Below are 15,122 nucleotides of genomic sequence, written 5' to 3'. Positions count from 1 at the left end.
GTCAGTGAATTAAGCTCTGTTGTTAAAAATAAGAATTAAGTTAATTTAGCTAATTAAGTTATAGTAACTAAATTAAGTTTGTTTAATTGAACATTGAAATGTAATTCAATTTCTTTTAGTCACAACTGAATGTACACCTTCCATCAGTTGGTATAAAGAAGACGAACAACTAACTGAATCAAATCGATACAAATTTTCTACCGAAGACAATGGGATATATATTCTTAATATAGTGCAACTCGAAATTGACGATCAGGCTGAATGGAAGTGTGTAGCAATCAACAAGTACGGTCAAACTGCAACGTCTAGTTTCTTGAAATTAAATATTCCAAAAAATTTCAAAAGTCCCAGATTCCTCGAAGAACTGAGAATAGCGTTCTCAAACGAGGGTTCGGTTAATTTAGAATGCAAAGTACGTGCACACGAGGACATAATTTCTAAATAAGAATTGAATGTTTTCGTCGAATATAAATTAGTTGTGTCATCGTAGGTGATTGGTGTCCCGCAACCACAACTGAAATGGTTTAAAGATGGCCAAGAGCTGAATCCCGGCGACATGCACAAAATAATTTCGGGACAAAGTGGTACATGTTGTTTAGGCACTTACACTTGCCAGGCACACAACTGTATGGGAACGGTGTCTAGTTCAGCAACATTATTGACAATGGAAGGTAATATAGTGTGCTAAGCATTGCACAGTATAACTAAGACAACTGAAATAATTTCATTTTTGATCCATTGCAGATAAGTCTACGGTCAAATCATGTGCTTCGGAAGAATATTTATCCGCCGGGAATCCACTTGTTCGAAATGAATCCTTGTCGACAATTCCCGAAGAGCGGACGAGTCAAATGGAAAAATCATACACCATTGAAGAACCCGCTGACATATCATTTTCATTTGACGGCAAAGAAGTAACTGTTTCGCTTTATGAAACTCCAGACTTAACGCACGACGAAGCGTTACAAATCATTGAAATGTATGCAGATGAACTTTCTGAACATATATCAGGTATGACATAGATATATTATTTAAGGTATTAAAATATGTTATACAAATTAACAAATTTCATGTTAGACATACATATTACATATACATACACATTTTATTGATTATGTTTTATAATTTAATTTCACAGAAGACAATGTTATTGATTTGCCGTCGTTGCGAATAGTAAAAGAATCGTCGATTTCTGGCCCGGTGATGATGGAAGCTTTAGTTATAGACGTACCTGTCGATTTTTGTAGACAACAAACAGTATCAGACACTGAATTCGATGGCGTTTCGCTGACCGAAGATATAACTCTTGCAAATAACGATAAAAGTGAAAGTATATGTGAAAATAGTCTGGAATATTTTTCGGATCATTTGTCGTCTGGAAACTCGAAGCGTGAAGTATTTTACAGCGCAAGTGAAACGACGCCTAAACATTCTTCAGTGATTTTAAAACAAAAATCAGAAGACGATGGCCATCACTCTTTCCAAACACCAAAATTATTTATGTCAGACTCAGACGATCAGATTCTCACGCAATTTAAATTGGATGAAAGACTTTTAGCTACAGATTCTAGACATTTAGTCGGACCATTATCTCGGTCTGAGAGTAATAACACTGAAGAAGAAGTGTCTGATACATTGGCAGAAATAGATAATGAACCACCATTATCAAATAATGATTGCGCATCAGGAATAGCTACTCGATCTAACGAAGATGGATTATACTCAACAGTATTGAACAAAATACGAGGTAGGGGAATGGCAAGTATGATGCTTAGTTCGGAAGAAGACGAAATTTTGAAAATTATTTCCAGACCTAACGTAGGTGAATTTTTAAAATACATGAAAATTATTTTGGAAGGCACTATGGTAAAGATGCGCTCTCACGAAAATTTTAATTTCTCTAATACGACAACTGAACTTGAACGTTCAATTCAAGCACTACATTCGCTTGCGTGGAAATTCATCGAGGAAACAGAGAGAAATGATGTAACAGAGTTGGATAAGAATACTATCGATAATGTGTCAAGTTTAATGACTGCAATAAACGCGAGTTTGTTAGTGTTAGAACAAATCGATGATCCATTTGGTGTTTCAGACAATGTATTAAACGAAATACAATCATCTGTATGTTTTGATTTAGAAACGTTTAACAATAGCGATATTCCGGCCACAGTAATTTTAAACCGTTTGTCAGACCAAATAAAAAACTTCACGCTCGTTGTTAATAGACAGGTAGCCCGAGTTACAGAACAACGTATTATAGCTGTGTTACGAAACACAATCGGCACTACTTTGGAGCTTATCAAAACATTACAACAGAATTGTTCTAAAATAAAATGTGTAGATATAAATTCATTCGTACCTTTATTTTCAATGGTACAACCATTAGAAACTATTATAAATGACATAGCTAATATGGAAGAAGCATCAATAGACGATAACAAACCAAACCTCAAATTAAAACAAATATTGATACCCCCTATTAGTTCTATTGCATTTGCTTTAGACAATCTAAATAAAGCATTAAAAAATGATAGTTCAGACGACGATCCGGATTTAAAAGATATTTACGACAGAATAAATGATTCGACAATTCAATTTATGACACTAGCATCACATGGCATGGAAAGTAATAAAATAGCTGAGTGTTTCATATCGTTCACAAAACCTATTAACGATTTATGTTGTTATTTGAGACGGTTAGGCAGATCAACGGAAAATATTGTGTCTTCTGATTACGGATCTGATGATAAACTGTTATTAGATTTTGAGACACTTTTCGATGAATTGATGATAGATATTGACACATTAATCAACAATGTAAACTTTGTTCAAGATTCCGAAAATAATATGAATCCTTTAGGATCTTTATTGGAACCATTGCAAGACATGAAAATTGGTTTGTTCCAAGTTAATCAAGTTTTACTTTCGAACCAGGCTGGTTCGTCAATGAGTTTTGAAGTTATGAGTTGTTTTGAACACTTATCTCAGCAACTCGTTCAACTGAATAATTGTATTGTGAATCAATCAATAGTTGAAGAGACAGACAAAGAAATACCATTTGAATCTTCAATAAAAATGATGCAAAACATACTTTTCGATGATTCTATTGATGATTTAGGTGTAAATGGAATACTTTTTGGAAGTGTTATGAAACCTCTTTTGCAACTTCAAAATATTATTGTTTCAAAAATGGCTTCAGTAGAAAGTGATCTTAGTTTTTCAGAACATACAGATGTTACTGGTGGAGCTTGTGATACACAATCATTAAGTATATCCTTGTCACACAACGTACAAACCATTTTTGATAAAACTACAAATGATTATTCTAAACAGGTAATTATTAAATCATCGATCATAGAAAGTTCAGATGAAATTTGTGACGAGCAAAATAATATGCATAAGGGTACTTCCGAAATAGATAATGATTCAATACATTTTGAAAATAACATTAACAACGATGTAGCTATAAAAAGAGGGTTTGAATGTGATATTGGGGAAACATTCAAATACGATGAACCAAATATTATAACATCTGAAGATGATAGAGAGAATTCTGGTTTTGAAGCGCTTTTTGATGAAACTGATTTGGAAACGCCAAGTGATTTCATTGAAGATGTATGTTCGCCTATTATGAATTCTATTGTTGATCATAATTTATCAGATTTATTAATGAGTGGAAAAGATACTGATACTATGCACAAGAAAACCGATGATATACTTCCAGAACATGTATTAGAATCATTAGAAAAAATTAACCAACATGACTTAATTTTGAATTCACCGGTTGATTTATTCAATGAACTTCAAGAAACATTAAAAAATATGTCTGAAGTAGAATGTGATGGAATATCAGATATGTACAACTTGGATAATAATAAATCAAACGTGAATGATTTACAAAATATTGATTCAACATATATTAATCAAATATGCGATACAACTAACAAATTATTAGACGATTCGTTAGATCAAAACTTTGAAAATGAATACAAAAGTATTAATGATCGAAATTCTCAAGAAGAAGAACAAGTATTTGAAATAGGACAAGACTTAGATTTTGTTGAGGACTTAGAATTTTTAGACACAGATAAATCAATATCTAATAACACTATTATTACAGTCGATGAAACTTCTGATCCCAGTGAAGTTAAAATGAAAGAAATTGATAATATGAAAATAATAGAAACTTTTGTTGATATAATTGCATCTAAAACTGGAAATATTAACCAAATAGTGGGTGAATCGGATAAAAATGAAACTTCAATTACCTTTGTAGATATGTCAGATAAAAATGAATGTTTAAATACACCTGTAAATAAAGTAGTATCAAAAATAAATGACAATGTTGCGGCTTTAACGACTTCGTCTGATTTTAAAAACGAAAGTCTTGATTCTGAAATATTAAGCAAATTAAATTCCACTGAATATGGTAATGATACAGGAAATAATTCAGAAAAATCAATTTCACAAGATAATACTATCGTTAATGAAAAAGATGTTATTCATAATTTAGGAACAAATGCAACCATTCATATTGAAAAAATTAAAAATGAAAATGAATACTACACAGAAAAAGATAAACAAATTATGTTAACTGAAAAATGTACTAATACCACAGAATTAACTAAAGAGTTAATGGAAAAAAAATCATGTATGAATCCAGAAAATATTTTAATGATCGAAAATCATAATTCATCGATTATTGAAGAAACGTTGAACAAAATAAAACAATATGATAATAGTGATTTATTAAATAAAAGTATTTCCGTTGATGAAGAAAGAATAACACCTACATCCATGGTTGATATTAATTTAATACAATTCTTAAAAGATAATAATATCAAGGGCATCATTGAAGAACCAAATAGTGGAAATGAAAATTTGAGTCTTGTAGAAAGTAAATATAATGATTCTGGTAAATTTGAAACTAACCAAGATGTAAATTTGGATAAAAAATTACAACATGATTTACAACCAAGTATTAATATAACTTCTATAACTGATTATAAACAAATTGTTCCTAATTGTACTAATTGTGAAGATTTGATGAACCCCATAACAGAACTAAATGTTCCTCAAAATGAAGAAAATCTTATCAAAAATCATAAAGGTGAAAGTCAAATAATAAATGATGAACCTGCATGTAATGATCAACAAAATCCTCTTATCATTCAAAGGAATAACATTTTACAACAATCTAATAATGAAGTAAACATTTTTGGGGAATTAAAAGAGCAATGTGAAACCTTATCAGATATGGAAACGGATAATGAAATAGAATGTACTAGTGTAAAAAAAAATTTAGTGATAGAAATAAATTATCCAGAGAATGAAATTGATGTTAGAAGTGTTACCCAACAGTGTCCTATAGATAAACCAAACCATATTGACAATAAATCCATAACACAATATAACGATGGCATTAATTGTGTTGATTTTATGTTGTCTGCTATAGATATGACTCAAACGATTGGATCTAATGATATACTGGACAAGCAGTTAGTAGTAACTAATTCGAATTCTGAAGAAAATGAAAACATAGCTCCAACTAAATTAAAAAATGACGTTAACAATATTAAAGATTCAGTAAACTTGGCAATAAATGAAAAAGAAACTGCTACCAATAAGAAAATTAATATACATCCAGAAATCAAAACAACAGAAACAGTAGTGAACGATGAAGAAAAATCTAACAGTACATTGAAGACGACTTTTACCGATTTAAAACAACTTACTATTTTAAAAAATAATGACCTAGCTCCATCGGAAAATAAATTAACGAATAATAATTTAATTACTACAGAAAGTACACAACTAATTGATTCGAGTAAATTTGACGAATACCAAGTTGATATACAATTTAAAGAAAATATAGATCTCGGAAATGAACATAACGGAGTTTTGGACGATAAAGAGAACCTAATAAATAATTTAGAAAATTTAGAAACTAAAAATGAAATTATATACTTCCCAGATGAGATGGTCACTAAGGATGAAGAGAAATTGCTTAGTGAAGTTCAATACATACAAAATGATGAGACCAAATTTATTATTGAATCGGAAAATATTGTTAGTGAACAAACCAATACTTTGATATGTAATGAAACGATTTCTGAATCCAATATTCAACCAATAGATACAGCTGTAATTGACTTTGAAAATATCAAAGAAAAATATGAGAAAGAATTATGTGTTTCCCAATCTAACAATATAATAGTTTTTGAAGATAAAATCGATACTGAAGAGAAAAATAATCAGCATAATGAAGGTTTAGAACAAATTTCCAATGATAAATTAATATTTAAGTCTTTAGACGAAGATAACTTAATTTGCAGTGGGAATAAATCAGAAAAATTTTCTACAAATGATTATGTTGAAATTCATAGTTCAAAATCAATTGATGAAAAATCAAACCCCGTCGGTAGTAAAGATGATATTATGCAGAATAATTGTGAAATTCTAAAGACAATAAATAATTTTGGCACAGAAAATGTAGGAGAAAAAATATCGAGTAAATTGCAGCAGTCAAATGAAATAGAGGTTGACGTTTCTTCAACTGAGAATAACAGTTTCGTTATAACTGATATCGATTTGAAAACGACCAAATCCAACACTGAAAAAGTAGATAAAACTAAAATACTTTCTTCTGAAATTACCTGTTTACCCCATAATAATGATAAAATTGTAGATTTATATGATGCCGAAAACGACTTAGATAAATGTACTTTATTGGTTAAAGAAAATACAGAAGATCGTAATATCTGCAGTTCCATTAATACATGTATTGAAATACTAAATGAAAATACCACGAATCAACATGAAGAATTCACTGAATGCCGAACAAATATTTCAGGGAACTTTCAAACTTTAGAAACATTTTCATATGAAAAAAATCCGAAATTAGAAACAGTAAACAATGAAGAATTATTAAGTATAAATGAAAACAATTCGGAAATAAACAAAACCAGTGAACAAACCAGTCTTAAAAATTATATAGATCAAAAGCAAAGTAAAAATATAATCGATATGTGTGAATCATTGGAAAATAATAAAGTTCTGGTTAATAATGAAAAACAAACAATATCCTTATGTGACACAAAACTTGAAAATGAAAATGAAAAACTTACGGAAGATTCAGAAAATAATCAAGAAAATTCTGAAAACAGTTTTGAAAAATCATTCGATTATAAAAACAATTTAGAAAGTACAGAAAATTTAAAAAACCACGAGATAAAAACGGAAGAAATCAAAAAAGAATTCATAAATATAAAGGATCTTGAGGAATCAAAAATTAAAATAGTATCAACTATTGATCAAACTCAGGAAATTGATTATACTGAAGGTACGAAACAAAAAGAAAATCCAACTTTTGAAAAACAGTCAAATTTAGTAATCAATGAACTGAACGTGTCATTAGAGAATCCTCAATGGGAATGTTTATCTAAAAATACAGATGCTGTTAATACAAATATAAAACATTCTGATTCTAATATTTCTATTCCTGAAATAATGCAGATTAATGCTGAAGTTGATATTATAGATCAATACAAACATATTTCTAAAACGGGAACACAAAATACGACAGGTGAAAAGAATGAAAAACCAAAATATGTAATGACCAAAGATTATTCTGATGAAAATCTTAGTTGTAAAAGTAATTTACCTTTATGTGGAGTCCAAGAAACCCAAGAAAGCAATCTTATTAATGACAATAAAGAATACATACAATCCAAAATAAACGCTGATACTATAAATATCAAAGAAGATAAATCGAATAACGAAGTGAAAATTAATGTTATGGACAAAAATGCCAATCCTCCAAATGATTTTTTGTTTGAAAGTGAAATCAGTGATTTGCCTGCCGAAAAATCATTTAACGTTCTTTCTATAACGCCAAAATTGCACTGTGTTGAAAAAATTGCAATTAAGGAAACAGAATGCATGGTGTTAGAAAATACAAATATCTTGAAACAAGGTGAACTTGATTCTGTGGAAAATGTTAAACGACGTGCACTCGTGAATTGCGAATTAAATACCGCTGTTATTGGTAATATAATTATGGATTACGATAGTTTAAAAGAAAATTCATTACCTGAAGGTGAAGAAAAAATACGCACAGAAAACGCAACTCATTCCCTAACTTTTGACGTCCATCCGATTAAAATCGTGTCGACCAATGTTGATATTTTAAATGCACCTACTAAAGATTCGATTATAAAAGAGAAACAGATTATGTTTTCGGATACCATTGAAGGGTCTAAAAATTCTACAAGCTCAATAAAACTTGTAAGTGATAACAAAAATCTTGAAGCTTTGGAAATTGATAAATTTGGTGATAAAATTGAAAATAAAGTAAATTTAGCCAATGAACTAGCTGATAATTTAGGACAGACTATAAAAAATGGAAATCAAACATGTGAATTTTTAGATGATTTTGTAAAACAAAATGAGATTAAAAATTACGTTCTGATTGCGAATGATGGAGCAAAACAGGAAAATACTACTACTACAGAATTAGATAACTTGGATTCAGAAATTGCTCTAGAATATAATATAAATCCAGAAGAAATAATTAAAATGAGTACAGAAAATAAGAACATAATAACAGAAAATTATGCAGAAAAAGAAATGACAAAACTAGGAAGTAAGAAAAACAAATCAAGCACACAACCAGAAGACAAAAATTCACCATCACCTGAGACCACAAAAAGTAATATTTGTGTTACAGAAAGTAAAGTTGATGCGGCAAATGTTATCGATAAAAAAAATGAAGAAAATAACAAATCGTCGTCAGATGACAAAGCCGAAAGTGAATTTTGTAAAATAGAATCAGAAAATGATCAAGATATTAATAAACTAACGGAAAACAATATTGAAAAATTAATTTCAGATGTCGATGAAAATCAGAAAAGTATTGAAACGTGTACAGATGATAGTGAAAAATCAATGGAAAGTTTCGTAGAAAGAGAAAAGACAAAACGAGGAAGTAAGAAAAACAAATCAAGCCCACGGCCAGAAGTCAAAAAATCACCATCACCTGACACCACAAAAAGTAATGTTTGTGTTACAGAAAGTAAAGTTGACACGGCAAATGTTATCGATAAAAAAAATGAAGAAAATAACAAATCGTCGTCAGATGACAAAGTCGAAAGTGAATTTTGTAAAATAGAATCAGAAAATGATCAAGATATTAATAAAATAACGGAAAACAATATTGAAAAATTAATTTCAGATGTCGATAAAAATCAGAAAAGTATTGAAACGTGTACTGATGATAGTGAAAAATCAATGGAAAGTTTCGTAGAAAAAGAAAAGACAAAACGAGGAAGTAAGAAAAACAAATCAAGCCCACGGCCAGAAGTAAAAAAATCACCATCACCTGACACCACAAAAAGTAGTGTTTGTGTTACAGAAAGTAAAGTTGACACGGCAAATGTTATCGATAAAAAAAATGAAGAAAATAACAAATCGTCGTCAGATGACAAAGTCGAAAGTAAATTTTGTAAAATAGAATCAGAAAATGGTCAAGATATTAATAAACTAACGGAAAACAATATTGAAAAATTAATTTCAGATGTCGATAAAAATCAGAAAAGTATTGAAACGTGTACAGATGATAGTAAAAAATCAATGGAAAGTTTCGTAGAAAAAGAAAAGACAAAACGAGGAAGTAAGAAAAACAAATCAAGCCCACGGCCAGAAGTAAAAAAATCACCATCACCTGACACCACAAAAAGTAGTGTTTGTGTTACAGAAAGTAAAGTTGACACGGCAAATGTTATCGAAAAAAAAAATGAAGAAAATAACAAATCGTCGTCAGATGACAAAGTCGAAAGTAAATTTTGTAAAATAGAATCAGAAAATGGTCAAGATATTAATAAACTAACGGAAAACAATATTGAAAAATTAATTTCAGATGTCGATAAAAATCAGAAAAGTATTGAAACGTGTACAGATGATAGTGAAAAATCAATGGAAAGTTTCGTAGAAAAAGAAAAGACAAAACGAGGAAGTAAGAAAAACAAATCAAGCCCACGGCCAGAAGTAAAAAAATCACCATCACCTGACACCATAAAAAGTAGTGTTTGTGTTATAGAAAGTAAAGTTGACACGGCAAATGTTATCGATAAAAAAAATGAAGAGAATAACAAATCGTCGTCAGATGACAAAGTAGAAAGTGAATTTTGTAAAATAGAATCAGAAAATGATCAAGATATTAATAAACTAACGGAAAACAATATTGAAAAATTAATTTCAGATGTCGATAAAAATCAGAAAAGTATTGAAACGTGTACAGATGATAGTGAAAAATCAATGGAAAGTTTCGTAGAAAGAGAAAAGACAAAACGAGGAAGTAAGAAAAACAAATCAAGCCCACGGCCAGAAGTCAAAAAATCACCATCACCTGACACCACAAAAAGTAATGTTTGTGTTACAGAAAGTAAAGTTGACACGGCAAATGTTATCGATAAAAAAAATGATGAAAATAACAAATCGTCTTCAGATGACAAAGTTGAAAGTGAATTTTGTAAAATAGAATCAGAAAATGATCAAGATATTAATAAAATAACGGAAAACAATATTGAAAAATTAATTTCAGATGTCGATAAAAATCAGAAAAGTATTGAAACGTGTACAGATGATAGTGAAAAATCAATGAAAAGTTTCGTAGAAAAAGAAAAGACAAAACGAGGAAGTAAGAAAAACAAATCAAGCCCACGGCCAGAAGTCAAAAAATCACCATCACCTGACACCACAAAAAGTAGTGTTTGTGTTACAGAAAGTAAAGTTGACACGGCAAATGTTATCGATAAAAAAAATGAAGAAAATAACAAATCGTCGTCAGATGACAAAGCCGAAAGTGAATTTTGTAAAATAGAATCAGAAAATGATCAAGATATTAATAAACTAACGGAAAACAATATTGAAAAATTAATTTCAGATGTCGATGAAAATCAAAAAAGTATTGAAACGTGTACAGATGATAGTGAAAAATCAATGGAAAGTTTCGTAGAAAAAGAAAAGACAAAACGAGGAAGTAAGAAAAACAAATCAAGCCCACGGCCAGAAGTAAAAAAATCACCATCACCTGACACCACAAAAAGTAGTGTTTGTGTTACAGAAAGTAAAGTTGACACGGCAAATGTTATCGATAAAAAAAATGAAGAACATAACAAAACGTCGTCAGATGACAAAGTCGAAAGTGAATTTGATAAAACAAAATCAGTTATTGCACCTAACCGAAATACTAAATCAAAAGAAATAATTAAAAAAGATGTTTCAACTGATAATCGAAATGAAATTCAGAAGAATTACGAAGTTGTTGCAGACGATAAAATAGAATTAACAAACAACGACGAGATAAACCGAGAAAAAACTGAATCAAGTCTACGACTAGAAGGTGAAAATTCAACTTGCCCAGATATCAAGATTATCAATGAAAAACTTGAATTTAATAATGAAATTGAAAAAAAAGAAAACATAATTCCAGATATATCAGACAATTTCACAGAAAAGTTACCCAACAGTAACTCAGTACGTGACAATATGAAACACGGGTACAAAATAAGCTCTTTAGAAAATAAAAACATCGACATTATTGGAAAGAGTAATATTAATGTAAATAATACAGATTTGTTAACCAATAAAAATAAAAGTGTTTCTGATTGTAATAAAAAAGATCGAGGAAGAGAAAATCAAGGAACTAGTTCTAAATCATTTTCAATAGAAAAATGTATGAGAACGGACACAACTGTTCACAAAAACTTTGACGTAAAACCAAAAGATAATTCCATAAATTGTCTAACAAGCGACAGAAAGGAACGAATATTAACTGGAATGACAGAACACGACGTTGTCGACGTGCCGGAAGTTGGGAGCTTGGATAAACGTCCAGTTAACCGTTATCTACTAGACGTGACTGACGCGTGTAAGTTACGGTCGAAGACCCTGGTGAACAGGTCTCTAACACCGGAGCCACTGACTTCGTCTAACTATCGGAGTTCATACAGATCTCTGACACCAGAGAGTTTGTCATACAGATCAAGCCTAACACCGAGATCTAAGTACGCGATACCCACAAGATATGCTGGTTCATCAGACAATGAACTATACGTTAGTTACAGCAGTAGCCACAGCAGTAGAAGCAGTAGCCGGTGTACGAGTCCATATCCTTCAGAACCAAGAATTTCCACTCAAAGGATTATGCCTACCAACATGACGACGTATCGTTGCCATTCGGAGACATCAATTCCTCTTAGCCCAATGCGTACGAAAGTAGAGACGACTTCCAGTTGGGCTTACACGAGCTACGGTATGGCCAACCGGAAACGAAGAGGTTCTGACAGCTTCCTGCACGATTTAGGAGTACGGGATGGAGGTTACTATTCGAGTTGGAGATTATCTGACGGACGGACAGCAACACACAGCGCTTCCGAAGATCTTTACCGGACAAAGGTAACAACCACACCAAACGATGATTAACTTTATGATGATTTGATTTATACATTAATTTCCCTTTTCTCGTGTGTCCCACTATAGGAAGCATTCAAAGGTCTCTACTTCTGCGTTCGAATGATAGACCAGACCGTGTCATCCGGCGCTCGCGTAAAATTCTGGTGCAGCGTCATCGGCCATCCAGAACCACGCGTACAGTGGTATCGAGACGGTCAGAAACTCAACAGTTTCACATACAACTCTTCCATAAGGTGAGTGAGCAGCGTCACTACAACCATAGTGGGATAAATAAAATTAATAATATACAACTGTACAATTGTTTTCATAAAACTTTCTAAATCTTTACAAATTCAAATCATAAATCGATCATAAAGATGGTACTTTAAGGTACTGTTTTTACACAAAAAATGATAATGTTTTTGATATAAAATAACTAACAGTAATCCTAATCATGTTCATAATATTTTCATTTAAAAATTATTTTTTGCATTTTCATTGAGGCAAAATTTTAAGATTCTTAGATAAAAACAACAATATTGTTAATAATTATAACAACATCATACTCCCTATTTATGGACGTTTCTCGTATCGCAGGTATCAGACAAAATACGATGGTGGTTTAGCCCAACTGATCGTTGACAATGCCCAGAGTGGTGATTCTGGAGAGTATACGTGCGTGGCCTCTAACGGCCGTGATCGAATATCCACTACTGGATTCCTGACGGTGTATACGTCACCGTCGGTTTTTAGGAAACCACTGCTACAGTCATCGCTATCTGTCGACGGTATCGAGTCCGGCCGCAGACTTTACTCTCAGAACAGCCACGATTTTCTGTTTTCTATAAATGACAAGTACAATTTCGGCTGCCAGAAGTTTAGTGGTGACTTGACCATCAGGCGCCCCGAGTATCCAAAATTCGTGTCCAGTATAATCGCCGATGACGTGGCGACTTATGGTGGCACAATCGCTCTCCAGGTTCGGGTGCAAGGTCAGTATTAGTTGCTTCATAAAATATAATATATACATAACACCTCGTTGAAATGGAATAAAGTAAATATCAATATTGCGCTTAGCTTTTTTCAATCGCGGTTTTATTAAATAAATTACTATAAAGAGCCAAAGAGGTGTAAACGCTTCGCCTGTTTCAGGTTCCCCGGTGCCGAATGTGACGTGGATGCGTGAATCTAGACCACTACCACGGTCATCGGACAAATACATTTACTTGGATGAGGGTGGGCTATACACGCTGCTGGTAATGGACAGCACCGCCCGGGATGGTGGAAAGTACGTGTGCCGCGCGTGCAACCTTTACGGGGTGGCAGACGTGGAAAAAGCAGTTAGGGTGGTGTCACCGCAGGATTACACCGACCGCAGGGGCGTGAAACCGGCCATTATCGTGTCAAGACCAAATGATCGGCTGAACGTAGCCGTTGGTGAGGACATAACCGTCACCCTCCGAGTGGCTGGTGAACCGAAACCCAAAGGTATACTTATAATAAGGGTTTGCACTCGAAGCGAGCACCCATTTCGCAATAGTTGTATTACTTATTATGTAGTTATAATGTTGCGTGGCTTAGAAACAAAACTTTTCTACTGCAGTTAGATACAAATACGGATTTATTGACATGAATAATAAATTAAATGAATTTTTCATAATTTTTATTTGAGATAACAACATACCTAATTTCTAATAAATAATATATTACAATTATTAATACATATGTAGAATATTCATTATTGATTGATTTATTTAATGAAATACATAGGTGAGGACTGAGGATATCAGACAATAACATAATTAATACCAAACTCTAAACTGGTATAGGAAATAATTATTTATAAAAATATTATCTTTTAAATAATAATTTTGTACCTTTTCATCTTTTTCCATTACGTAAGTATTAGTACCTACCTACCCGCGTGCTAACGGGTGAATGGGGGTATCATATTTTCATCTACCTTGTCTCATTTTTATCAGATAAAAATAAAAATAATAAAAATTCATGTAGCTTCTCCCTTTAAAAAAAAAACTGAGAACTCTACTTTACCTATCTAACATTTTACTAATGTAATATAATTATTTATTTATTTTATAGCCATAGGAAATAATAATAATTTATTTTATAATATATTATATCTTATACTAATATTAACAATCGATTATAATATTGTATATTAGTTTAATATTATCTTATCGATTGTTAAGTTTCATAGCATATTGTAATCGTAATAAATACGTTTGATATTTCTTCTAGTTATATGGATGAGAGGTTCGAGGGACGTAACATTCCTCGATCGATCGCTGAAGGAAACAGTCAATGACTACGTTATTCTGTCGATCAAAAAAGCGCAACCATCGGACGCCGGGACGTATTTTATTATCGCTAAAAACGTGTACGGATCTGATAGGGCGTTTGTCACTGTCGGGGTAAGTGATCGTATCAGCAGCTGGGTCTTGTCGGACAGCTCCCGGTAGGGAGGTGTCGTGATATATTATATTGTTATTAAATTATAATAATATATTGTTTTTTTTATCGATATCATATATCACTATCGCTCTACCTTTCGCTCTGTTCGATATACGAGTATAATATACGAATATTGTTGTAGCCTGCAATTCGAATAATATAATATTGTAATATATTACTATTATAATATACAC

At 31.7% G+C, this 15,122-nt stretch overlaps 1 protein-coding gene across 9 annotated transcripts in view; it reads left to right on the top strand.

Moving 5' to 3' along the window:
* The window catches only part of LOC107168450 (uncharacterized), a 104,956-nt gene that overhangs the window by 23,217 nt on the left and 66,617 nt on the right, over positions 1-15,122 (top strand). For 8 of the 9 annotated variants that reach the window (XR_016190161.1, XM_089218848.1, XM_089218849.1 and 5 more), the window contains exons 9-16: positions 120-412; positions 491-671; positions 745-1,011; positions 1,139-12,459; positions 12,544-12,710; positions 13,054-13,448; positions 13,609-13,944; positions 14,716-14,888. Coding sequence is in view for 8 of the 9 variants with exons in the window: in XM_089218848.1 (XP_089074974.1) it covers positions 120-412; positions 491-671; positions 745-1,011; positions 1,139-12,459; positions 12,544-12,710; positions 13,054-13,448; positions 13,609-13,944; positions 14,716-14,888 (13,133 nt within the window). In the remaining variant the exon portion in view is untranslated. The remainder of the gene's footprint in view (positions 1-119; positions 413-490; positions 672-744; positions 1,012-1,138; positions 12,460-12,543; positions 12,711-13,053; positions 13,449-13,608; positions 13,945-14,715; positions 14,889-15,122) is intronic. The other variant, XM_089218847.1, reaches the window with a different exon arrangement.

The sequence above is a fragment of the Diuraphis noxia genome, unplaced genomic scaffold (genome assembly GCF_037042655.1).
Source record: "Diuraphis noxia isolate RWA-SAM2 unplaced genomic scaffold, SU_Dnox_SAM2 contig0002, whole genome shotgun sequence".
Lineage (NCBI taxonomy): Eukaryota > Metazoa > Arthropoda > Insecta > Hemiptera > Aphididae > Diuraphis > Diuraphis noxia.
Note: the sequence above shows the minus strand (reverse complement) of the source record. Positions and strands in the feature narration are given on the sequence as shown.